Source organism: Neltuma alba, unplaced genomic scaffold, assembly GCF_004799145.2.
Source record: "Neltuma alba isolate B1F8T4 unplaced genomic scaffold, ASM479914v2 tig00004614_pilon, whole genome shotgun sequence".
NCBI classification, from domain to species: Eukaryota; Viridiplantae; Streptophyta; class Magnoliopsida; order Fabales; family Fabaceae; genus Neltuma; species Neltuma alba.
The window spans coordinates 9,010-35,870 of record NW_021633790.1 but is presented as its reverse complement, the minus strand read 5'-3'; the positions used below and the strand labels follow the sequence as shown (position 1 = coordinate 35,870).

Below are 26,861 nucleotides of genomic sequence, written 5' to 3'. Positions count from 1 at the left end.
TATTAATTGATTGATTCAAATAAACATTGCTCTTTTTTTTTTTTTTTTTGACCGGAAATAAACATTGCTCTTTGACGTTAGATACTTTTTACAGAATTTGTTGAGGAGTCAAGTTAAAACTTTCAACCGGGCTTAAATAGATCCAATGTATTTAAAAATAATAATAAAGTCCTTTTGCTTTTGCAACCCGTGAATCTTATCAAGGAAAAAGTACAAGTAACTCTCCTAAAAACACTCAAACTCGAAATCTCATGCTATCAGAATTAGTGCTGATAGTGATTTACATTAACTTTGTTCTATGTGGTACGCACATAACAAAATATTATTCAAAAAATTGTGCATGACATTTGAATTTTAATGCCCCATTTTTTAGGCCAATTTTTAATGCAAAATATTATGAAGAGGGAAAAAAAGGAGGCCCATATGACAGGAAACAATAAATTTTAGCTAGTTTGATAAATTTATGTTTGTTGCCGCAAAACAAAAAAACAGAGATAAATTTATGTTCATGAAATATTTAATGTAATTTTTAAATTATTTTAAAAACTAACATGTGTTTGATTAACTTAATCAGTTTATTCAATCTTTGCAGTTTAGATTAGGGCTTTTAATTAATGCACGTTAGATTAATTACGCCGTCACGATGGGAAGGGCTTTCTTAAATCTCAATGCTCAATCAAGCTCAATTCGTTTTGGTATCTCATGCCATTCACATAATTAACTTTACTAATTACCAAGTTAACTGATTTTATTCGAATTACCCCGAAATTAACTGAGTTGCATTTTGCAACGCACGCGACTTTATCTTCTTTTTTTTTTATTTTTTCTTATTTAATAGAAAAACACTGATCATCTCGAGGTCTGGTACATTACTTCACGTAATATCTCATCTGAACTTTCAAAATCGAATAATTAACACCAACATTAATTATAATCTCTTAAAATGTAAAACGTAATTATTCTTTAACACATCATATCATATTTTGTCACGAAGACGTATCATATCATATCATACATATATGACGTCTTGATTATAATATTGTCTAGTAATTTTAGGTAAACAGTGCTGAATTATTGATATTTAATTTGCGTCTATAAGTCTATAAACCATAGCCGCTTAATTGCAACTAAGCAAGGTCAAGTGGTTTTTTTTTGTGTGTGGTCTTTAATTATTTGTGTACCCTCTGTAATATAATGTGAAGTTTGCTAAACTAGCGGTCTTCTTTATATAACTAATTATTGATTATGACACAGAGTGGACCAAACGACTAACTTTCATCATGTGACAACTTGGAAACAATTATAAATATACCCTGTTGTCAAATTTACAAGTTGACTCTCCAAATTAACGTTTTTAAGTTTTTTAGCTAACAAAATTGTATCGACTCGTTCTTAAACTCTTAATAACTGTAAACTAGTTAAACTTACGAGTTTATTTACCGACTTTACCATTTTTTCATTTTTAGCTTACAAAATCGTGTTAACTCACTTTTTAAACTCGTGCTAAATTTTTAATTTGATTATGTTTAATGATTTTATATATGATTTTTATAGAAATTTTTTTGTTGAATATGATAAATTATGGACATTAATAGATATAATTTCAATTATTTAAATTTAAAATATATTTAAATGAGATTGTTCTAATTTTTATATATTAATTATTTGATTATATACTTTTAATATCAGTTTATTAATAAAAGTAAACTCTTACAAGTTTATAATCCAAATTTACATCATTATTACGAGTTTGTTTAAACTCGTGAGTTTGACAATCTTGTATATATATATATATACGGATTCAATAATATTGAGAAAAAATAATTAAGCGAAAATTTGATAACTACATAATTTTCAACTTTAATTTGATGACACACAAGAAAAGAAAGTTTGTGTTCTGTCAGATATTCCTTGTCCTAATTGGTTAGGTAATTAATCAATCAAAGAATTGTCGCTAATGGATTGATTGGGCATGATCCTCCTTATTAATGGTTTTTATTGTTTTTGCATATTTTCATTGAATTTGTTATATTGACTCTTCCAAAAGCAATCATCTTTAGGCTAATGGCTTTTTTAAGGCCAACAAACCACCACAATCTCTATTGTTGGCATTGTGGTTAGTTTTGCTTGATTTGATGCAGCATGTTTCCTCTTATTACTTTCTTTTCCTTTTCCATGATTGGATTTCTTGCTCCTGTAAGGAAGTTTAATTGAGTTTAAATTCTCTTAACCGTTTGATATTTAATGTTATGAATATATTTGAAAATCATAGGATTTAGATACAAGATAAGTTTATCCAAATAAATTTTATCACTCATACTGATATTCAACATTGACATTAGATTGAACCACCTGTTTCTGTAATCAAATCATCAACATTAATAACCACCAGTAAATAGAAAATTTATAGCAAAAATCATGTTATTTATATCTAGGTTTTACAAATAGTGGAGATTATCTCATACTATATCCGCATCGGAATAATCTTATATCAAGTTTCTTATATTCATCATGTCAAGTTTTTCAATCACACATGGTTATGTGTTTTTTTTTTTTTGGTTTCATAGGAATTTATAATTAAAAGATATTAAATAACCAATATTTAGAAAATTGGATAAATGACCATGTGTGATTGAAAAAATTGACATGGTATTAGTTTGAATTCACGATTGGAAGGCTTTTAAGCAGTTTTTTTTGGGGGGTGGGGTATAAGCACGTTTGGTGTTTTTACATATGTTTGATATCATTTTTTATCAATTTGGCTTTCGGAGCAAAATGGCTTAAAAGCATAACAATTTTTACCCAATCTAATTTTTTTTTTATAGAGCATGAAGTTACTTGATGCTTATTCACCATGGAGAGAGAAAAAATGATTAAGAATAACCTGATACATTTTTATACACAGTAAGGATTGGTATTTTGGCAATTTTATACACAAAAGCTGGCTTATTACTACCTCCTCCAATCATTAATATAAGAGTTAGTTAACTAATTTGAGTAGATTAAGAAAGTTTATAATAAATAGGTATTGTTTTTCTTAGAATACTATTGTTAATCATATGTATTAGCTAGAACTATCATTTGATAGAATATTTAACATGTGAAACTACTATAACGATTACTTTGAAAAAAATAGATAAATATGATAAACAAATTATATTAGAGTCTTATATTTAAATCCAAAGTGACAGTCAAACTAGTTTTTATATTAAAGACCAAAGATAATATCCAATAAAAGTCATACTCATTTTAATAATTTTACAAACTAAACTTGCTTATTCAATCAAAATCCAAATAACTTCTCTTTTTACAGACTAACTTGTTTTTAAAAATCAATCCAAATATAAGTTAACTTTTATTCAATTTTATTTTTCTAAAAAGCAAAATGAAAATAATTTGTTTTTTCTACCCTTAATTCAAACAGTTCCGTAGTGGTTATAATAAACTTGATGTTAGTATTACCCCCATATATATATATATATATATATAATAATACAATTTTTAGACGTTGTTCATTTATTTTACTGGGGTTTATGTGGTGCAGTCTGGTTTATTCTGCCGGTGATGTTTTGTTAATATTCTGCCACTTGTATAACAAAGTGGATTAGGAATCTCAAAATGTAACAAATCGTTCGTGACTGATGCCTGTTTCCTAAGAATCGTAGCCGCAATTCGGGGAAAAAAATTGTGAATTATTTGGGGAATAAATGATGGGAAAAGATAATGAAAACCAGAAGCAAATAAATAACCAAATGAGACTCGTACACTGTACACACAACATACGCCTTTCAAGAAAAAAAGGGGTCAGGGTGTGAGTTTTTATGACGTCATGACAATTTGAAGTCACCGTTCACAGCACGTCGGCATTCCCGTTCTGGCAAGTGGCAGCGTCTCACAAATTGGCCTTCTCTCGGTGGTCCCCCCTCTTTTTTTTTCCCCCCAAAAAACAAGGAGCCATTTGACGATAATCTCCTCATCACTTGTTATCATTGCACCAACTTATTTCCCATATCATTGTTTGCTTTGCCACCACCATCCAATAATGATGTTGTATAGGTTCCAAATAATTTAAAATTCTACTCTATTTGGACTTAAGGGCTTATTTGCATCTGTTTATTTTAAGTGTTTATGAGTATTTTTACGTAAATTGAGATAAAATTTAATTTAAATAATTATTTTATATTTCATAAATCATGATTGAAAATTTACTTATTAATCATTTTAAATAAACTCTTATTTTGTTTGGATTAATGTCCTGCATCTATAAACTCGTTTGGACTGTTTTAGAGAACTTAATTTTTTCAACAAAAAAAAAAGGCCAGAAAGGAAGAAAAAGTTATTTAAACTTTTTAAAGTGATTTTTTTTAACAAAAAGTCAGCTTATCTATAAAATTATGTGAAAGATCATTATTTGTTGAAATTGACCTTTTGAGTTGAGAAGGAAAAAAAACAGTTTTGGCATGGGTTTACCTTTTTCTGCCAATCGCTAAATAATAATAGTAGCAGTGGTAATCATAAAATGCACCGTCTAAATTAACAAACGGCGAACACATAGTGGATGGATGACAAAAGGGTAAAAGTGTGCCAGAACAATTGAGGTTGAATTAAATAAACAGAAACAGGGGACGTTTGGTTTGCGTAAGTGGCAAGGTGAGGGACCTATAAATAATAATAATAATAATATTATTATTATTAACATAATTAGTATCATTATATTAAAGAAAGTGTCGCTTGAGCCACGGTTAAAACACTCATTCTTTTCTAACTGGGAACCTCTACCACCCCACTAAATCATTCTTGCTTTGATTTCCTACTTTATTATCGTATATAGGCCTGCCTTTTACACACACACAAATCAATATGATTCCTACTTTTGATCTTAGATATCTTTATTAGCCCCATCCATTTCAAGGGACGGCTATATTCACTTCATTTCTCAACAGCACTGGACACACACACAACCATCCCTTTTTCTAATTCAAACAAGATAAAAGACAAGGACGTGACCTGGGAGCCGCCATTATAGCTTGGATCTGCCAAGTGCTGTGCGTAAATCACAATGACACGACTGTTCATCACTGATGCGGGATAACACTTGTGAATGCTGCCTCTTGTCACATAACCAGAATATACCCTGGCAACTAAATTGTTAATAATAAAAGCTTAATTAGTTATTGGAGCCATCCATCGGGAATCCCATCCACTCAGCAACAAGACGAGAAGTTCCGATTCGCTTTGAATGGAGTCCGGCACCCACTCTTGCGGCGTCGAATTCCAAATAAAAATCACGGAACGGGCTTCAGCTCCAAGGTTTTAATTTGGGCCTATCCCTCCGTTACCAAGAGATGGTCCAGCCCAATAAAATCAAGTGGGCTTAGGCCTAGCCCAGCTTTGGGACTGCGGGACGGTGGGTGAATCTGATTATCACTTCATGCCGATGTGCAAGGTTTGTAATGTTCTATGTACCCTTTTGTTAAGCATGGCTTTTGAAGTCGGTTCAGCTCGTGACATGACTTTAACTAATAAACTTCTTCACTTGGCATAACAATGTCCTGCCTCAGGTACGTTTTTTTTCAAAAAAGCCCAGTGAATTTATAAAATTCACCTCTTTTACAAGGCGCTCCTTGATATGGGACTGTTGTCATTATCTGTGGCGTCTATTTGATCCCCCTCTCTACACAAAGACCAGATCCAATATCCATATTATTAATTCAATACAACCAACAGCGCAACAAGCGGAATGGTAGTTAACAGAAGGATATGGACTGGGGCCAATCCCAGCTACTATTTGTCGAAGTAGGCTCCGCGTTATTAATACACACCCATATTGGTGAAAACACGTTAGTAGTATTTAACACGTCGTTTTTTTCTCCATCCAAGTCTCGGGATTTTGAGACTCTAATTACTTGCTTTTTATATGCCCAGCTATCCTTTGCCCAAAAACAACCACTCTTTAAACCCAGTGTTAGTTGCAGACCTGATTTTATCTCATATATCTACACACATATAAGATTTTAATTCATTTTATCTCTTATATTTAACACATTTTTTAAAATTAACTTATCTAATTTAAAACTAATATATAATTAGAGTGCCAATAATCTGATAAGTCAAGCAGTCAAAGAATTAAGCAGCCTGCTATAGTGGCTTTTTTTTTTTCGGGGTTTAAAGTGACAGGCGCTACTCGCTTGGGGTCACAGATCGAACGCCTCCCTCGCAATGACGGGAGTATCAATGCCACCTACGGACTACGAGTCCTTTGGTCTGATAAAGTTTTATATCTGTGTGTGAATCTCTTGACATTAACGACGAAAACATGGTGTCGCTCCGCTTCCCTTTCTCGTTTTCTCAGCCTTCGGGACACCCCCCAAGGTACCGCAACTCTCGCCCATGCTCTGTCGCTAAAGTTGCTGTGGTTGCCGTTGCCGCCGCTGCCGGAGCCACCGCTGCATATGCCTCCTCACAGAACCCAATCTCACAACACCCCTTTCTTCATAACGCTTTGAATTTCCTTTTCTCTTCTGCAAATTCGCTGCCTTTGTGGGGTTCTCTGAGTTTGGCTGATAGTTCGCAGCCCGTTACGGAGCCGAGGACTGGAGCGTCTTTTCCATCAGCTCTTGGCGATTCGCAGAAACTTTGCGGGGTGGGGATACGTAAGAAAAGCATTTTGGGATTGAAGAACATTGATGTCTATGCATTCGGTATGACATTCAACCTACCACACCATCGTTGGTTTAAGTGAGGGCGGCATTTTTTTCCTTGGTACCATATCTCAGATGCTGATTGCCAGAATGAGCTTTTCTTTATGATTTCTGGTTCTGTTTCTGCAATCTTAGCTGGACATTATGTCGCATACCCTATTTATCGTGCATTTGATTCTCACAGAATAGTGGTATTATTATTGCTGACTCGGAAATTCAAATTCCTTTGAATTACTGTGTGTTGGTGAGAAAATTAAAGCTAATGGCAGAGAACGTTCTTTCTCCTAAATGCTGCCTCCGTATGGCTGCACCGTGAATGACTTTTTAAGTGTTTTACATTATCTTAAACTTCTTTTTATGGAATACTCAATGCCGCTAATTCTATGCCTTCCTTGGTCCAAAATGATGCAATTGCTTTGGGTGTTCCAAAGGGGCATAATGAGGCTCTTGTTGTTTTTATGTATTTAAGAAAAGTGTTTATAATATATTTCAGGTGTTTATGCTGATGATAATGACATTAAGAAATTGCTTGCTGAGAAATACGGGAAATTTTCTGGCTCTGAATTGAAGGGAAAAAAGGACTTTATTGAAGATCTTATGGAAAATGATATATGCGTGACAGTTAGACTCCAAATAGTCTACGGTAAATTGAGCATCCGCTCTGTACGTAGTGCATTTGAAGAGTCAGTAGGAAGCAGACTGCAAAAATTTGGGGGATCAGATAATAAAGAATTGCTTCAAAGGTTAATGACTCCTTCAACTGCTGGTGTCGATTTCTATGCACTGAAAATTAGAGTCACTATGTCTCATTTGTGTAAAATTTTGTTGGTTACAGTTTACTCTCCGACTTTTTAATCATCTCTCACACATGCACAGACTAGCATGTGAGCTGGCGTGCAAATATCCTGTTATTAATTCTGTTCCTGTTTAAGGACTGCTAGATCTCTCTTTTTGCTCAAGTGCTTTTTTTATATTTGCTTCTGATAGATAAAATCACAGGAAATTCTATTCTAAATATCTGTGTAAAAGAGCAAGCGCATATAATTTTTTTCGCTTAATCTAATTTTTGTATGTTTATAGTATTACTTCATTAGCCAGCTGTGATGTAGGTTCACTTCTCAATTTAAAGATGAATACAAAATACCACGAGGATCAGTAATTCATCTCTCAAGAGATCGGGATCATGTTCTTCGAACATCAAGTAAGATATCCTTCTCCGCGCTGTGTTAAATTTTCAGATTAGGGATTCTGAACAAAGATTTAGAAGCTCCAGCAAAGAACCCATGCATCTGTTAGGTAGATGCTGATTTGAGGTGTTAATTAACTCTTTCATCAGTACTGATTTTGAGCTTTACAAGAGTTTTTTCCAGTTCCATCATATTCCCAGTTAATTACAGGAAGGTAGGGCGTGACAAACTATTTGCATTCTGGGAAAGTGTATTTGACCCTAGGCAAACTGTTTTATTTATACATACGTCTCTGTCATATCAAACTGCAACGAGAACCTCCATTTTTATGTTGCTTGTTCCTTGTAGTTGAGGGAGAGGAAGTGGGAAGCATCCAAAGTAAACTACTCTGTCGGTCAATTCTAGATTTATATATCGGGGAGGAACCATTCGATAAAAAGGCCAAAGAAGATGTTGAGCTCAAACTGGCCTCTTACCTCCAGAAATAGACTGTTAGTATCAAGAATCTACCACGTGATGTGTATGGATTTTAACCTTGTCTTTTCTTATGCGATTTTACTTACACGCATCCAGAGAGATACAAAGAGCATAGATGTATATGGGGTTTATTTCCCATCTTTAACTTCTCTATTTCATCTATTTTTCTCTCTAAATATGCTGTAGATGATCGCCGTAGCGAAGCAGAGAATCAGTGGTGTGCACTGAGCAATCTAGGAATGGTTTTCTATTGCATAATAGCTTAATGTTCTAAGATGCTGTAGCAGACATGTAATATTATGGTATTTATTTTCATTTTGCACAGGTGCAGAATATATGGTGGATGAACGTCATGTGGTGTGACCCACTGATTACTCTTTGTAATTTATGCTGTATTTCCCTTCATGTTTATTGTTCTAGAGCCTATGCTATTACCTCGACATACTCCTTTTGCTTTTATGCATGATATAAAACGCATTGATGCTATATAAGAAGCTTTTGGTGTTTTTGAGAACTAGTTTTATTACTTTATTATCCTTATTCATATGTTTGAACAATAAAAGAGCTGCTTAGTACATAATTGAGTTGGCTGTCCCTGAAAGAGTACGGTGACATACTGCCATTAATTCTAAGAGTAATGGTGATTTACATCACATCACTCTATGGAAGAGAACTTTGGCAAGATGAGATTGATGGTGCCTGCATCACAGTAAGCTGCGTAGTAATAAGCCCTTGCCACAACAAAGAATGTGTTGTTGATATTGGATTCTAAGGTATTGGGAGGATCCTCGGTTTGAAGCACCAATTCAACAAGCTTTCGCATTTCTGATTCAATTTCAGGTGTAGTTCTGCAGTTTGTTCCCAAGTGGCTGCTTCCACCATCATGAGCCTGGAAGCGGCAAAAAAAATTAAAATATACAAGTGTCATTTGGCACCAGGAAAAAAAAAAAAAGAATCAAAATTTGTTTAATGTTCTTGTGTCTGTTCTTTGCCACTGACCTTGTTGGACTGGTAATGACGGAGGCGGTTGCAAACAGAATTGGTGAGTTCCATCAATGTTTGATAGTGAGGATTGAAGCGGAGCTCTTCTAAGCGACGGCCAGCACTCAGATTCATCACTTGCACCATTAGCTCCGCTTCATCCTGGGATCCGTTCCCTTCCCTTTCCCAGCTTGACATCCATCTTTGCCACTTTTTTCATGTTTAAAAAAAAAACAAAGAAATAAAAGGAAATCAATAAAATAGTGGAACGTAACACTGCTGAATTCAGGGTTTAATTTATAGTAATAAGGAATACTCACGGCTTGACGCAAATCGTGGACGACTTCATGACCACAAGACTCGGACATCTGCGAACCGAGGCTGTCAATGGTCCCCAGCAAAACTTCCACTAGCCTTTCTTCTGCCTTTTTCTCCTTTGATTCCCTGCAAACCCGAAGATGAGCGTCATCCACGGCTAAGAAACATATACATAATTGGTCGAAACAAGAAGCAAGGATCCACCAACACAAAATGACTTGTGTGGTTGGAATTAATTGAAATGTTAGTTTGTACATAGGCAGTTAGAGATATAAACCTGAGTATTGAAGAATCTTGTCCATTAATGCCGAGATTGAATCTGTGCACAAAGGCTCTCCTTGTTTCTTCATTCTTAAGGAAGGACGAGATTGTCTCAGCCAAAACCGCTGTTTTAGCCCATGCAAGTCGCTCCTGACATCTCTTAGGCTCAAACGTGCTGGCTGCGGTGACGAAGTAAGCAAAGAGAAGAACTTCTCTGCTTAATCCAAACTCCTCCAGTCCATATTCCGAATACCACCTAATTCATATATATGATTGCCGAAAGAGTTAAAGCTCAATGACTGTTGATTACTGTGAAGCATATATAAATTGAAACATACTTTGCTTCATTTTACATACCCTTGGATTTCGTCCCATTCTGTAACATGCAAAGCCTGACAATTGTTGTAATCTAATTTTGCAAGTTCAAGATAAACCTCATTGTTCACGTACGGCATCCTGTCGAAATTAAGAGAATTACTAGATTTAGATGCGACTTTCTTCATCATGAAAAGGATATAAGCTAAGGATATGGTTCTCGATAATTCCAAAAGGTATGAGTATAACAAAACCTATATGAAAACAAGAGTACCTGTAAAGGGACTTGCCAATCCAGGCATCATTTTCACCGCCATACTGATCAATGTAGAATCTTGTTTCCAATCTGGGCAAGCTTGCATACCACGGGATGTCCAACGCATAACCCACCTGCAGGCACAGTCTCTTGTTAGTTTCCTGCGTATCTTTTCCTCCATGAATTTAACTAATTCTAATTTCATGATATGATTTATACAGTGAACCAACAGAATGACATAATTTAAGATACAAACCTCGCCAGGTAAATCCTTCATTATGATCCATTTATCAAGGAGCTGATTCTCAGCACGTTTCTGAGTTAAATAATTAGCTGAGAATTGCATGGCATCCTCAAGTATCTTCTCCCCTGGAAACAGCACCTGAGAAGCTCTGTATAGATTGAACATTCCTGTCACGGCTGTTGTTGACTGCCCGGCGAAGCAAACGAATTCTCCATTTTTCTCAAAATTCTTGAACACATCTATCAAATTAATTAAAACGAACGATGATATTAGAAGAAGATGATATACGAGTACTCTTTACTTTCTGGATTGCATACGTGCAAATAGTGGTTGAATTGAACGTACTGGCTGAAACTTGGAGGCCATGCAACCTCAGTTGTCTGAATCCCATAGCAGTATCATCAATGTCGCGGACCTCTGAATTTCGTGCCCAGCAAATGCCCATCTCATCCCAGTGCCTGGAATTTAAGTTACAGCCATATATAATTGTCACTTTGATTAGAAACATAAGAACCAGCCGGTTATGAGACCTTTGTTATATACCTATAAACGTAGTTTATAGAGTCCTTGATTTCTTCCTGGAAATATCTGGAAATCCCAAGGCGTTGCAGCCGATCAACCACCCAAATGTGCTCGAACAAATCAACTGGATACACATTGGGAACTGATAAAAAGAAGTTAAGAAAATATAGTTAGTTAGTAGATGGTTACTAGTATTTTCTAAAAAGCCAATAGAACTAGAAAGTGAAATACCTCCCCCATCGAACCTCTTGATTATTCTGTCCAAGTATCTGAGAGAAGCTTCATTCTTGGTGTGCATGAGGGCATAAGCAGTAGAAGATGGGGAGAACAAGAATGAGCCATCTTGGGATTGGAGTTTCAGAAGCTGGTCCCACTCCAAATTTGGCATTCCTTCCAAACTGTGGAGCAGCGTTGTGGGCACTGTGTGCATCACATTCCTCGGTATTCTTCCCCCACAATCACACAAACACAAGTTAAAACACTAACATAATATGTACTACCTCTAATTTTTAATATAAGAGCTAATTTTACTTTTAACTTGATCCTAAATATAATATTATATTCATCCATTTTTTCTAAAGTAGTTCTAATAATAATAACACATATTAAAGATTCTTTCAAATCGTAGTTCTAACTAATACAGATGACTAATAATAGTATTTTAAGAAAAACAACACTTATTTATTATAAATAACTACTACGTCCGGTCTTTAATATAAGTGCTTGTTTGACTTTTATTTTAATCCTAAATATAAGGCCCCAATCTCCTTTGTCTTTCATACTTATTCATTTTTTTTCAAAAATAGTCCTTGCAATAATGATAGTTTTAACCAATACACTTGATTAGTAAATATACTTTAGAAAAGATAATTTTTATTTATTACAAATAACTAACTTAATTAGTTTTTTTAATTTACTTAAATCAGTCAACTAGTTCTTATATTAAGAATCAGAAGTAATAACTTAACAAATTTTTTAATTTAATCAAATTAGTTAACCTAACTCTTATATTAAACACAGGGAAATAGTATATGCCAGAGCTTTACGTAAATTAAAGTACTCTTATAGCATATGAACGAAGCTAGTTAGCTATGGTGAAGAATGAATCTTTACTTTTTGAGCTTTAGGTCTCTCATTTCGAAGATGCGTTTCAAGTAAGGAGAGTCAGAAACGCTGGGTACTTCAATGTTCAAACTTCGAGCTATATCGAGAAGTGAAGGAAAAGCAACTTCAAAGCCGATTAGCACATGCACAGCATTCTCATCCTCAAGCTTGCTCAGATTTGCATTGAAAAATTCCATTCCTACACACGCAAGTAATAGTACGTACAAGATTAATTAGAATGAACATGATGGAGGAAATCACGAAACAAACTAAGGTCTTGTTCATTATTGAACATGATGATCAAGAATCACCTTTGTGGCACTTGTCGGGATGAAGATTCCAAGAAGTCAACGCGACAACACAAGCCAGTGTGCTGAGGATTCTGTCATGGGCAGAGAACAGAAGAGCATCGCCCCATGAACCATCAGGAAGCTGATTGTTGGCAATCCATTCAAGAGCTGAAGGGAACTGAGGGGAATCAGATCCATCGTTAGCTTTGACGAGAGCAACCCACGCTGTGTCATAAGCTGAGATGCTTATCTCTCCATCTTCCATGGAGCTCATCATCATCCTCACAGCATCTATTCTCTTCCTAATCTCATTTTCTTCAGCAATCTTTCACACACATATATATTATGGCCACAAAATCAGCTAATAAGTTTATCCTTCATGCTCAAATATACACACACACACACACACACACACACACACATATCTGCGTTACTTATTTTGTGCAGTTTAAAATTGAGGGGCGAGAAAAGAGTTAACCTCATGAGGAGGAGATTCCTTATCATCCCCATTCTCCCAACTGTCAACGCTTTCTGCAAATACAATAGAGGGGGGGAAAAAAAAATTTGCGTGAGCAATCAGACAAGAAATAAAAGAGGAAGAGTTGAGTAATAAGTGTTTGAGTTACATTTTATGTTGAGTACACATCTTTAACCTCCAAACTGTATTTTAAAAGAACTGAACATGTTTGTAGGAAAAACTTTCTTTTCTTTGAAAGGCACACAAATTATTTTAAAATATAAGGGTTAATATAATCTTTAGTCCATCAAATTTGTCCTTATTTAGGTTTTAATTCTTCAAATTTCAAACAATAAGGTTTGATCTTTCCAGAGACAAAATGGTCCATGTTTTTATTAAATTATAGGGATCAATATTTTAAATAAAGAGAAATTTGAAGGACCAAAACCTATTATTTGAAATTTAAGGGACCAAAACTAAAATCAAAGCAAACTTAAAGGACAAAAATTATATTAACTCAAAATATAATATTATTCTTTAAAAATCAAGTCAGATTATCAAATCATCCTAAAAATAATGTTGATTTCTGTTACAAATTTAGAAAATATATTTTTATTTTGTTATTTCAATGTGATTTATTGGAAAACTTTATTGATTACTGCGACGATGGCTTTTTTATTATTTGATAAAAATATTTCTGAATGATTAATATAAAAATAAAATCGTTAGACATCAGAGTAGAACAAATAGAAAAAGCGAATGAATGGGAATTTATTCAGAGCAATGATAATAGAGAGGGGGAATAGAATAAAGTTGGTAATTAATAGCATAAGCAAATTAAACAAATTAGAGAAAGATATGGGACCTCGAGGGCGAGAGCTGGTAATGGCGTTACATGTGGTTGGAGGAGGGCCACCAAAAGGGAGACGAGGGCCGTTGCTGGCTTTGAAAGACCTGATGCCTGCATCCACGTCGCAACGCTTTTAATCTTCCTCCAATATATAGTTTTATGAAAAATTTTATACATTGCAAATATATAGTGAAATGTAATTTAACTATATACGTGTGTGGTAAATTTGTCGGATTTTTCTCACATAAATACATACCCACCATGTATATAAACGATGCTTATGATCTTAAGTACGTACATCTTCACCAACATTTAATGTTAGAATCCTGGTTACAAAACGCTTCTTGTTTTTAAGACAAAACAATGAGGGTTTTTTTTTTTTTTTTTAGCATTGCCATCTCGAATTCAAATTTTTTTCAGTAAACCATTAAGTATTTGCTGGAGTTATATTAGCCTCTAAACTAATTCGAGTTGAATCGGATCGATTGAATCCCATACAAAAATGAATAGAGCAGGAGAATCAGGGCAGGCGTGGGGAAGATAATAAAAAAGAGAGAGCAAAATTGAGAGATGAAAATAAGCAAATTAACTAACCAGCAGAGGAAAGAGGGGAAAGACGAGTGAACGAGGAGGGAAAGCAGAAAATGGGCTTAAGGGGTGCACAAGTATGCAGAAACAACCCAGAAGACATGATGATGATCTTTATATGTGTTTATAATAATAATAATCTGAATCCCCTCTTTGTTTTGCTCTGAGATGTTGCACACAAGTGAAGAGGAAAAGGAGTGTGTGTATATTGCTGAGAAGGTGCGTACATACACGGCAAGGCCTTCAGCAAGGTAAATCACGGTTACGTACACCACCGTCCACAAAATTAATGCACATAATGTAAAACATTAATTGAGTTTTTAGTCGTCTATATACATAATTTAATAGTATTTTCATTAATGAAGAACAATTAAATTTTGTGTCTGAGCAAATATTTATTGGCACATTTATATTTTATTAGCGTCGTTTCATTACTATTTACGTCTACATGCATTCGGTCGCATGCACATGTTAAAACAAACACGTCCATAAACACTTATCATCTTTTTTTTTTTACCTCGCTCCCTCTTCATTCTATGTTACTATGCTATTTTTCTTATAAGAATTAAGAAGATAAATATTATTGACATAGCAAATTATTTGTTACTTAATGGCTAATTCGTTTCTCTTTTTTTTCCCCTTTTTATGTCATAAAAATGCACAAAGATATTCATGAACACAAAACTAAATATTCTCGTGCCAAAAGACATAATGCTAAGGATTCCACGATATGCCGAGAACATGAGCTGGTCAATAATAATTAGAGTAGTAATAATAACACTTGATTAATACGTATACGTTTCCTTACATTGAAATGAAAAGGAGGAAAGCTCAGTGCCCGACATGCATGGAGGACAAGCGGTTTACTCTATTTGGATATTCCAAGAATTAATTAATTAGTTCATGAACTTATACAAATTCATTCAAATTACATTAATCTTCTTCCCCAGCATTCAAACCACATTAATTGCTACTAGCACTCAATTTCACTAGCACGCGCGCCTTGAGAATTAATTAAGGTGCATGCATTGAGTTATTTTTATTGACTGATTTTACTTTTTTTTTGGTCAACTTGCTTTCCAGAAATAAAAATTACACCCTAATGTTGAAATACAGTATTAATTTATATATTATCATTATCATGTTCAAAATAGATCATCTATTAACTTGAGTGAATAATACTCCTTTAGGTCTTATTTATAGGATAAAGAAAGAAGATTTTTCTTAATCTTATTTATAAGTCACTTTATTAATGTTTACCATGAATATACTATATTGTCTTTATTTTATTATGGTCCTGATTGTTTTTTCCTTGAAATATATATATTAAATGAGAGTAAAGTTAAAAATTTATTATATTTTAATAGAATGTTAATGCAGTTTTAAGTTTTTCTTAATTTGTACGAAATATGGTGAAAGTACTCTATAACTACAAATTGCACACATTCGCTTTTTCTTAATATACTACCTCTGGTTCTTAATATAAGAGTTTGTTTAATTTTTATTTTAATTCTAAATATAAGATTCTAATACTCTCTTTCTCTCATATTTATTTTTTTTAAAATAGTTCTTTGTAATAATGATTTTATAATAAATAATAACTAACTTAACTAGTTTTTTTAATCTATTTAAATTAATTAACTAGTTCTTATATTTAAAATGAGAGCTAATACTTTTTAATTTAAAGACCATTCAAATTAAAAAGTATTTATTGGTCTGGTAGTTGCGTTTGTGGATGACTTTTACTCCGTACTGATATTTATAATCTTCTTCTTCTTCTGCAAGGTCACGCATGATTAAAATCTTCTTCTTCTGCAATGTCACGCATGATGACAGCGTTTTGACTGGGGTGAGGTATCCATGGTCATTGGGCTCAATGGTCAGAAAAAAAGAAAAAGTTATCCATGCTCTGTCTTGTGGTTGAGGTATAGCCATGCAGGCTCTAGTTTGGAGGGGTTTTTTTGGTTAACTTATTTCTAAGCTTTATGTTTTAGTTGGATTAAATTGCTAGTACTATTCTTTTGGCAATGGACTCGTGCTTCCTATGGGTGACATAATCCCGTAAAAAGTAAGTATTATTTTTATTCTTAATTATAAGATTTTATTTATAATTTATAAATAAAATTTTATAATTAGGACTGACAATATTTTTTATGTGTTTTTTTTTACTTATGTTTGGATAAAATTATTATTTTATTAAAATAACTATTTAGATTAACAAATCAACAATAGGTATTAAAAGATATACCCACATTTTAATATTTAATGTCCGATAATATTTGAAAGAATATATTTTTACTTGAAAAAATTGTAAATAAAACCCCCAGTATGTAAAATTGTGATTTAGGATTCTCAATATGAAAAATAGCAAATAAGGATCGGGTCCCACTTTTACAAATATGAAATATAGGTAAAATGTTTGAGATATTTCTTAGTGAAATTGTGATTTGGTGTTTATTAAAATTATCATTCACTAAAGTGAACTTGTTATTTCTCATAGTTAGCTTTTCATTTGACATATCCTCAGCCAAGTTGTGATTTGGTCTACTGAAATTATCATTCGCTAAAGTGAACTTATCATTTCTCATAGTCAACATCTCATTTGGATGAGGAACATTTCAGACATTTTACCACAATTTCATATTCACAAAAGTGGGATTGGGTCCTTATTTGCAATGTTTCAAATTGAGAGTCTCAAATCATAATTTTATATATTAAGGGGTTTTTATTTGCAATTTTCTCTTTTTAGTTAGGAAAAAGCACTTTTTTTGGGCAAGAGCCCAAATAAGAAAAGGCTAAATCACGGGGAATCATATCCCAAAGACTCTTTGCAAACCAGTGTCCTCAACTGTGGTGGACAAGCATCCAGTAAGGAAGTTTTAGACAGTCCCTCTTAGGCCAGCCAATTTGTTTTGCTCTCGCGAAATGGCTTGTATTTTCAAGTCCCATGAATATTCCGTTAATCTTTGAATCTGGACAAAGACCAAACTTGTTCCCATGCATCTGTTTCTATTCTCCAGCATATTCACAATATTTTTTGCATCTGACTCTAAGATTACCTTTTTGAAACCAAGGTCCCAAGCTGATTGGAGACCTTTGAGAATGCTCCATTCCTCAGCTTCAAAGGCACTGCAATAGCCCAGAAAATAAGTAAATCCAGCAATCCATTGGCCATCATGATCCCGAATAACACATCCACATCCTGCCTTATTGCTTGAAGCACTCACTGCTCCATCTACGTTTACCTTGACCCATCCCGTGGGAGGTGGAGACCACACAGTATTCTTGTTTATAGGCAAGTGTGTAGGCATGTCAATGTCTTGAATCTGAACATACTTCTTCCATGTCTGATAGATGACCGAAACTGGGTTTGGAGGTTTGATGAAGTCATCTTCAAAAATGCTATGGTTCCTCCATTTCCATAACTTCCAAACCGTAACGCCCCAGATTAAATTCCAATTACCATTGCTGTTATACCCTATTTCTTTCTTCAGATTCATAGCAAACCAGTCCCGATGATGAGCAGCAAAAATGCTGATCGGTACTTTGGATTTAGAATCTGGTTCCACAGGCTCTTTCTTCAGATTCATAGCAACCCAAAAAACACTTTTTTCCCGAACAGGAACAGTTTATTCAACAGGTGAAAAAAAGCACAGTACAACTTGGGCTACTGACATCATACGAAGACACAACAAAAACAGACAACAAGCGAACTGGAAGCCCAGCGTAACAATAGACTCAAAGCAAGTGATTGTTTCAGAAAAGTTCAAAATTGAAAATAAAAGTGTTTATATTTAGATTGAAATAAGATGTAAGTATTTTTTTTAAAGAAATATCTTTATATTCTCATATTAGAAATTAAAAAAAAAACAGAAGAACTTCAGGGAAAAAATTAAAAGCTAGAGCTTAATTTACCTTCTGTATTGTGGGAACAAGTAAAGGAGGAAGTTGAGGGATGATAGGGCCCAAGACGATGTTCCCTTGTCCGAGGAACAAATAAAATCAAAGCTGGGCTCCTCCCCAGCCTAGCCCCATTTCCAAATGCGGCCCTACTACCTAACTCCACAAAAGAGATTGGCCGATACACTGGGCTAACACAGAAGGTGCAGCACGAAAACTTAAACCAAAAAAAAAAAAAAAGAACACAACAAAGGGAAGGGAAGAAATTTACATATGGAATTGCGCATAAACGACTCCAAGATACAAAACGGAAGGTAATCATAAAGTGTGATAATGCCCCAATGAAGTGGGCAGTTCCCAAATTAGGACCATAAAGGACAGTTGAGTGAGTGGCCTTTTTTTCAAAGAGGTTCTTCTTCTCTTGACGGGCACTGCGTCCCTTTCACCATGTGTTGGGAACGTCACCCTTCATCTCATGCTGTGTCTCCCTCAATGAATCTCCTTTTCCTCTTCTAACTTCCTACTTCGACCTCAATGTATCAACGTCACACTCGGACACACCCTCCCTACGTAATTATGTGTTTAATGCATTTTGGTAGTCTTAATTTCAATACCCACACGTTGAGGGAAAAAGCAGTTCATTAACTGAGAGTGTTGTCAAAATGTTGAGGGTTACTTTAGTTTCTCGATTGATGATTGGATAATAATGCCAACCATAATTCATAGGCAGGAGTCGCATCCTCAAGGTCACATGCATTCGTGGCTTCAAAATACTTTGGACTCATGTGCTGCTGGCAAGAGTGTTCCGAGTGGGATATTGTAGATATTTTTTCTCCCATTGAATCCGATCCAATCATTAATTAATATTCTCCAGTTGGGGGGGGGGCGTCTGGTTTCTAACCTATTCCTCAGAAATTTCCAATTAACTTCGCTCTAAATCTGAATCTGAGAGGACCCAATTAATTAGAGTGGGGGCGGGGGACCTAATTAAGATGAAAACCGTCTGTGAGGGGAGGTGGTGGCCACAGGGAGAGAGAGAGGAGAAGCGAGAGCCGAGCCGACTGAAAAGCCGAGGTTTGTGCTTCTCGTAAACCGATAGCAACACGCGCACTTCCACGTGCATCCGCAGCCCTAACACGTATGACTCCCCCGCTAGCGGACACGCCCCTCTCCTCCAAATATTGTTAGTTAAAAAAGAAAGCTCAGACCAAAAACAAAACAAAAGCAACGCACTGTCAAATACATATGTATATAATATTTTTTTTAAAACAAAAACTAAAGAAGCCAAAAATCAAGAGACAAGGACATAGAGGGTCGCCTATATAACTGCCCCATTCCGCAACGCCCCTCTCACTTGTTCCTCCTGTTTTTTTAACTCCCAGTCTCCCACCATCACCAACTCACAGTCCTCCTTCTCTCCGAGCAAGAGAGAGATAGAGGACGCTCAGTGCGTGCACAGAGAGAGAGATTGATTTTGAGGGAGAGAGAAAACTCTCATTCTTCAGCCATTTATGTTCTTCACCACCAAAGCGTGAACACTCTCCGTCCTTTTTCGCCTTTAAATCTCTTTCTTTCCCGCGTACGCCCTGCAACTTCGACCCCTCTCCTCCTCTCTGATATATATACAGGGCTTTAATTTCATATAGTTGTCTGCGGTGTGCCGAGGATAAGGCGGCTAATGGAGCTCAGCAAGGTGACGCTGGAGATTTTCTCCAAATTGGAGCAGAAATGGCTTTCCCACTGTGAAACCTCCAAGAAAACTCGCATTCTCAGCATCGACGGCGGGGGAACCACCGGCATTGTTGCCGGAGCCGCGCTCCTCCACCTCGAGCAACAGATCCGTCTCCAGACAGGTGATTCCGACGCTCAAATAGCCGATTTCTTCGACATCGTTGCTGGCACTGGCATTGGCGCCATACTTGCCGCCATGATCACCGCCGACGATGGCTCCGGCAGGCCTCTCTATACTGCTAAGGACGCCGTCCATGTCATCACCGAAAAGAATTCGGAACTCTACAAGCCTAAGACCACCGGGGTTTTTTGCCGTCGCCGGAGACTCTCTTCCAGGAGCATGGATAACGTGCTGAAGCAAGTCCTCCAGAGAAGAGAGGACGGAAAGTTGTTGACCTTGAAGGACACGTGTAAACCCCTACTCATCCCTTGCTTTGACCTCAAGAGTTCGGCGCCATTCGTGTTTTCCCGAGCCGGCGCGTCAGAATCGCCGAGTTTCAACTTTGAGCTCTGGAAGGTATGCCGCGCCACCACAGCCACACCGAGCCTCTTCAAGCCCTTCCACTTTACTTCCGTGGACGGCAAGACCAGCTGCTCGGCCGTCGACGGCGGCCTGGTGATGAACAACCCGACGGCGGCGGCTGTGACGCACGTCCTACATAACAAGCGGGATTTCCCGACGGTTAACGGCGTGGAGGATCTCCTAGTGCTGTCCTTAGGCAACGGCGCGTCGAGCGGAACACAGGCGCGAAAGATATGTGATAATGGGGAGTGTTCGACGTCGTGTGTGGTCGACATTGTGGCGGATGGGGTCTCCGAGACGATCGACCAAATGTTGGGGAACGCCTTCTGTTGGAACCATACGGATTACGTAAGGATTCAGGTACTGGAAGCGAGACTTAGTTTGACTTTCCAGAGTACTATTTGGTTTCTTGTAAAAATAAGATGAGGAAAGAGAATTTTTCCTGACTTGTGTGCCTTCACTTTCACTACAGTGGAGTGAATTTCAATTGCCTTGTGTATGAATAATCCATTGACTGGTTGTTTAATGAATGTGTGCAGGCGATGGGTTTGGGGAGGACGAGAGAGGAGGTTCTGAAAGAGAGAGGACTAGAGTCATTAGCGTTTGGGGGAAAGAGGTTGCTGAAAGAGAGCAACGAAGAGAGAATCGATAGCTTCGTACAGCGTCTTGTTGCTTCTGGGAAGTCCAGCCTCCCACCTAGCCCCTGCAAGCATTCCGCCGTTACTCCTCTCGCCGTCGCCGAGGCCCGCTAGTTCTATTCTATCTTCTTTTTTCTTCCTCCTTGGGGTTAGATTTTAACTTTGTATCTTTGTAAGTTGTAATGTTGTAAGTTGTAACCTTCCTCAGGTTATGGCCCCAGTAAAGAAATGAAAGCCTCCCGTGTTTTTGACCTTGGCTATGAGCCAGCTGTCTCGGTTAACTTCGAATGGCTCCGTCGTCACGGTGATTAATTATAACAGTGACGATGAAAGGGGAAGTTTTTCCTTTTGCCCGGGGGACACTAAATCCTCCTGGACTTGCTAATTACCGTTTCCTGTTAATTTCCCAAAATCGGCTGCGCAGATTGGGGAAACACTACCCTCCTCCACTTATTGACTTGACCAAACCTGTTTGATTTTCTTAAATCTTTTATTTGTATCGGATTAGAAAAATGGATAATTTGTTATTAAAACATAGGAGCACTGACGGCATGTGAAGATAAAATCATTAAACGTCGGATGAGCAGTCACGGGTGGTCATTAAATTCATAGGCTTCTTGGGACCAGTTTTCTATACTCTTGCATATGTCTTGTGTTTTGTTACTGCGCTAGCGCCTCCCTTCAGGAGATTAATAGTACGATGACGAGTGACCTGGGACCATGTCTCTAAATCAACTCTCTTTTAATCGATGGTCACACTTTTTTTGGACCATTTTTTGACCTGGATTCAGATGATAAAAATCACTTCATGCGCTCCAATTATCCCAAAGGCCAAAATTTCATCCTTACCACTGTTAGTTAAAGTTGTTTTCCAAAGAGGAGAAAATAAATGTGTACGACAACGGACCAACAAAAGCGTGTTGACGTGGGAAAATCACTCCCCTGCCCCTTTTGCAGGATTCATATACAGAGCAAAAGAGAACCTAAATCACAAACTTTAGGTGCGAGATCGACAACGCTGTGACCAACAATGACACTTCTTTATAATTCCCACCATGTCAGAAAGTGAGAGGGGGAAAAAAAAAATTTCTCCCTTTCATTTCTCTACTTTTTCAGCGTTGCTCATTATAAAATGCTCCTCTGAATCGTCTCGGAACTTCTTCTGGTAGGTAAGTTTGGTGATGGCAGTGTTAGTACATCTTCTCCCTCCCAGCCCATCCACACTGACTCTTCTGCTCATGCCACTGCATTAAATAGCCTGTAACCTCTTCTGCTTTATGTCACTTTCTCTCGTTAGTTTTGCCTGTGGACTTTCTGGTATTTCCTCTGCTTCTGCAGCATACTCTATAGAGCAAGTTAGGTACTACTGTGCTCCGAAACACACACTCCCCAGCCTCATTACCATTTGATTCCCTGATAATGACAATAGGTAAGACAACATTTCCTGGCTAAACTATTAAGAATTTGGTGTCTGAGCACCTTTTTACCTCGACCTGCGATGGATGTAGGACTCCACATGGTAATAGTATCGGTGGGGTCTGAGTAGGTATTTCAGAAATAGGGGTGTGGGGAACCCCACACACTCTTTCCCACCACTGTACTTGTGTGTTTAGTTACATTCCGAAGGAGAATTTTCATCGCATTGCATTGCAGTGCTTTACTTGGACAGAGCCATATTCTCATAAATTGCTTTCCCTTTAGGAAGCTTCTTCCTTCTGTGGCAGTTTTCCCTGGGAGGATCTATTTTCCCAATTTGTGATACCTAGGCGTGAGGGCCAGTGTTTCTGCATCGTGCTAATCAGGTAACGAGTGAATCTGAATCACTCTGTTTTAGAGTGAAATTTGGATTTCTGGACACATGATGGAGCCGGCTTGGCTAGTGGTGGGATAAAAAAAGACAAGGGGAGTGAGATTTGTTTTTGGATAAGCTAGGGGGACTTGGATCTGATTCTGTTCATGGATTAATAAAAAGTACGACAATAATGCTGTGGGAGAAATTAATGCCCTGCGCCTATAGAACTTCCAAATTCATACATCTAACCAGTGACCTTTAACTACCATTACCAAATGCCATCCTTTATAATGTAAAACCCTCAACTTTATAAACTGCAGGGAAAAAAATATCGTCCCCGGTTCATTGTTAAAAATAATTATACCGTTCTTGAGTTCATCCTTTCAATTCGGTGTCTGTGGTCTGCGTTGAGAGATATTAAAAGAAAAATTATAAATAAGGACTCACTTGTTTTTGCTTGTTTTATAAATTTCTTATCATCATTATATCACCATCTGATCATTAATAATTTCAAGCAAGCAAGCTGAATTGAGAGAATTGGCTATGCCTCTTAGTTGCATTTTCTTTTTTCTATTTGGATTTTGGAGGAGCTTCCCTGTTCTCCGTGGTTTGAGCACTCACACACACACAATGTCCGGTATTGAGAGATACGAAGAAAGGATGACGAGAAGGTTTGAATTCTGTTTACTTGATGCCTTTTTTGGACAAAATATATATATATATATATAACTATATTCGTTTAAAGAATGGATTCTTTGTATGGAACTTGACTCATAAATTCCACAACACAGGTTTACTTTTGAACAATAAAGCTAAACAAATAACAGAGAGACAGCCCCAGTAATAATAACAAGAAAAATGTAAAACAGAAGCGGCTTACAGGAGCCAAAAGGACTTGGAAGCTGAGGTCGGCTTAGCGGCTAAGGGTGTGTGATCGGAGTACGAGGGAAGTGGGTCTCAAATCTCAGGAAGATCCCTGCCCGAAATGCTGTGGCCCACCACCTCATTTATTCAGAAGCAAGGGATTAAAAAGACACCCACTTGCACAAAATTAATCAACAAATCATAGTAGCTGATAATTAAATTAAAAGGCACAAGAGTCCAAACGTGTCACGAGAAGGTGGTGGAGTTAGATTTTGTTCATAGGCCCCCTTCTCTACTTTTCTCTTTAATTGCTTGCTTGCTTTCACCCCTCACTAGCCCCTCAAATCATGAAGTCGTTGCTTCCCTTGTATGCCACTGCGCACTTCCCCTCACACAAGCGTGCCTGTTTCATTATAATTCACTCTCTTCGCAGCACAAATTATAATACTCCTCCGGTCCTTATTATAAGACCCAATTTGACTTTTTATTTGGTCCTAATTATAAGACCCAATCCATTTTGTTTCTTATATTTATGCATTTTTTTCCAAGATAATCCTTCCAATAATGATAGTTTTAGCCAATATACTTAATTAGCAAGGATATTTTAGGAATGACAACACTTATTTATTATAAATAACCAACTTAACTTACTTTCTTAATCTCCTCAAATAAGTCAATTGGGTCTTATAATTAGGACCGGAGGAGTAACATTCATTATCTTTATTAATTCTTTGAGATTAAAAAATCTTTGGGGAAAAAAACATAACTTTGATCTAAATATTACTCTAAACACAATGATTTGTTAATTAAGCACTATGGTAGAGAAAGCTTGTTGGGGCACGTACGCGTACGCACGAGTGGGATGTGCTTTGATTATTGAGGATATTTAGCATTTTTATAAGCATTAAGCAGCACTCGAATCTTGGCTCATTTTATTGCTTACTCTACGGCTAAGACATTAGATGCTTGTCTGGAAGAACTTAAAAAATCTCCTATAAACACGTTTTATGTAAATCGAGATAAAATTTTTTTCACATACTTACTTTGTATTCCATAACTTATTATTAAAAAACCATTTATAAATTACTTATAAGTTATTTTAACAGGGTCCTAAACTTTTGTACGTTGGTAAAGTAGCAGTAATAATATAATAATAATAAATAAATAAATAGATAGATAACACAAAAGATACCTGTGCTGTGGGAAGTGGCAACTTTTCAGTTGTACTGGAAGTCGCCGGCTCATCATCACATCATCCACGTGGCGACGTCTCAAGGCATCCACTATTACAAATACCATTCCGGTTGACTATTTTAAGCCGCTGGCCTTCAAACCTACTCCTTCCAATGATATATCTAACATAAAAATAACTGATAAATTTACAAAAATGTGTCTTATATTCTATTCTAGAAGTACATTTATTCGCGAAGAGAAATGGGTGAGCAGCATATATAATTAAGGCGATAATATAGCATGTTATTGATAAAAATAAAAAAATAGTTAAAATATCAGACTTTTTTTAAAAAAATGTTTTGTAAACATGATTATGTTATTCTCAAAAATTATGTCCTACATGTAATATATATGGAATTGGAAGATCATTTTGTTTCTCATTATAAGTCATTTATAATTATAAGGTATTTATTGATCATCTTCTAATCTGATCTTTACTTAATTTTTACTGAAGAGAGAGGGGTGATGATAATTTATAAATATGGAGAGAGGGGGAAATTTTAATCAGAATAAATTTAAAAACTTTTTATCAATTTTAAGATGTTTTTTACTTGAATTTTAACATATTTTTTAACACGTGAGAATAAATTATAGCTGATGTATAATAAGCATTAGAGTGTACCTATATAAATATATGGTGGCCAAAAATAACCTATATACATATAGGAACAAAAATATGATGGTGAAGGCTAGATTCCACCCTAATGAAGCCCTGGGCGTAGTGCAAGTTAACTTTTTGTGGGCAATCAAATTCAATATCAGTAAAAGCTTCAGGAGATTCCCCCACCAGCATATATTTATAAGTAGGGGAAAGGAGGTACCTAGTTGCTTGTCATTGTTTATTTTAAGGTCAGTTTTATTTCTTCTTTTGCTATAAAGCAGATTCCAAAGCCTTTGCCTTATCCTTTTAACATCTATAGACTTGAGTGACGGGAATTCATTCAGGCATCCCCCACAGTCATGAATATAATATATATATATGATCAAATTATTAATGTTAGGTGGGTTAGCTCGTATATTTAATTAACATATTGGTGCTCTCCAGAATAGTGGCTGTGTCGTCCATTCAATATGTATCTGTAGGTTTCTGGTTCTTTTTATCATGGACTAGGTTCAGCTTATTTGTAATAAATTGAAAAGACCATTCAAAAAGGAATATTGTCTGAAAGTGAAGGGCAAGATTATTGGGGGATAATTAAAGTAGAAGTTGGGCGGACAAAATCAATCCCATTCTCAAAATTTATGATGATGAACACGTACGTACTCTCTCATCAATATTTTACAATTGCACGAATACCATTTAATAACCAAAAGGAAGAATATAATAAGCAAAGCTACATTGTGAAGTTATATATAATTAATAATAAACCTGAAATAAAATTGGTGGGTGAGGCCTTGAACCCACTTGATTGAGACCTAAGTCATACCCTTCAAAGTTTTCAAGAGCAGTTTTTATATATTTTTCCCCATGCACACATTTGTATATGAACGACGCAACAGCTTTGATGTTTTTCTATATAAAGCTACATGGTATTGTATGCTGACAAAGGATTTTCTCTTATACAAAGCATTATTGTTCAAGCTTTTTTGGTGCACTAAAAAAGAACATTTTAATTTTGTGAATGGTAC

General features: G+C 36.0%; 2 protein-coding genes and 1 pseudogene across 5 annotated transcripts; 2 read left to right on the top strand and 1 right to left on the bottom strand.

Annotated features, from left to right (window-relative positions):
- Nucleotides 1–6,214: 6,214 nt before the first annotated feature.
- Nucleotides 6,215–8,945, top strand: LOC114745333 (fatty-acid-binding protein 1-like). 4 transcript variants are annotated; one of them, XM_028933492.1, is made up of 5 exons: nucleotides 6,215–6,701; nucleotides 7,195–7,444; nucleotides 7,811–7,902; nucleotides 8,237–8,379; nucleotides 8,691–8,945. In XM_028933492.1, exons 1-4 carry the CDS (start codon nucleotides 6,317–6,319, stop codon nucleotides 8,374–8,376), a joined length of 867 nt encoding a protein of 288 aa, XP_028789325.1. In that variant the 5' UTR covers nucleotides 6,215–6,316; the 3' UTR covers nucleotides 8,377–8,379; nucleotides 8,691–8,945. The 4 variants fall into 4 exon arrangements, with proteins under 4 accessions (XP_028789325.1, XP_028789323.1, XP_028789324.1 ...); XM_028933490.1 differs by having other exon boundaries at nucleotides 8,237–8,408; XM_028933491.1 differs by having other exon boundaries at nucleotides 8,237–8,408; nucleotides 8,573–8,940.
- Nucleotides 8,946–9,015: 70 nt separating this feature from the next.
- Nucleotides 9,016–18,141, bottom strand: LOC114745332 (ent-copalyl diphosphate synthase, chloroplastic-like; annotated as a pseudogene).
- Nucleotides 18,142–19,917: 1,776 nt separating this feature from the next.
- LOC114745336 (probable inactive patatin-like protein 9) lies at nucleotides 19,918–21,592 on the top strand. The gene is made up of 2 exons (XM_028933494.1): nucleotides 19,918–21,065; nucleotides 21,245–21,592. The coding sequence occupies exons 1-2, from the start codon at nucleotides 20,130–20,132 to the stop codon at nucleotides 21,455–21,457; spliced, it is 1,149 nt and encodes a 382-aa protein (XP_028789327.1). The 5' UTR covers nucleotides 19,918–20,129; the 3' UTR covers nucleotides 21,458–21,592.
- Nucleotides 21,593–26,861: the final 5,269 nt, after the last annotated feature.

Excerpts from the sequence above, each read along its gene's own strand:
- LOC114745333 (XM_028933492.1), top strand. The coding sequence starts at position 6,317 with ATGGTGTCGCTCCGCTTCCCTTTCTCGTTTTCTCAGCCTTCGGGACAC. Across the intron at positions 6,702-7,194 it reads CATTGATGTCTATGCATTCG|GTGTTTATGCTGATGATAAT; the intron begins GTATGACATTCA and ends AATATATTTCAG. Across the intron at positions 7,445-7,810 it reads AATAAAGAATTGCTTCAAAG|GTTCACTTCTCAATTTAAAG; the intron begins GTTAATGACTCC and ends GCTGTGATGTAG.
- LOC114745336 (XM_028933494.1), top strand. The coding sequence starts at position 20,130 with ATGGAGCTCAGCAAGGTGACGCTGGAGATTTTCTCCAAATTGGAGCAG. Across the intron at positions 21,066-21,244 it reads CGGATTACGTAAGGATTCAG|GCGATGGGTTTGGGGAGGAC; the intron begins GTACTGGAAGCG and ends GAATGTGTGCAG.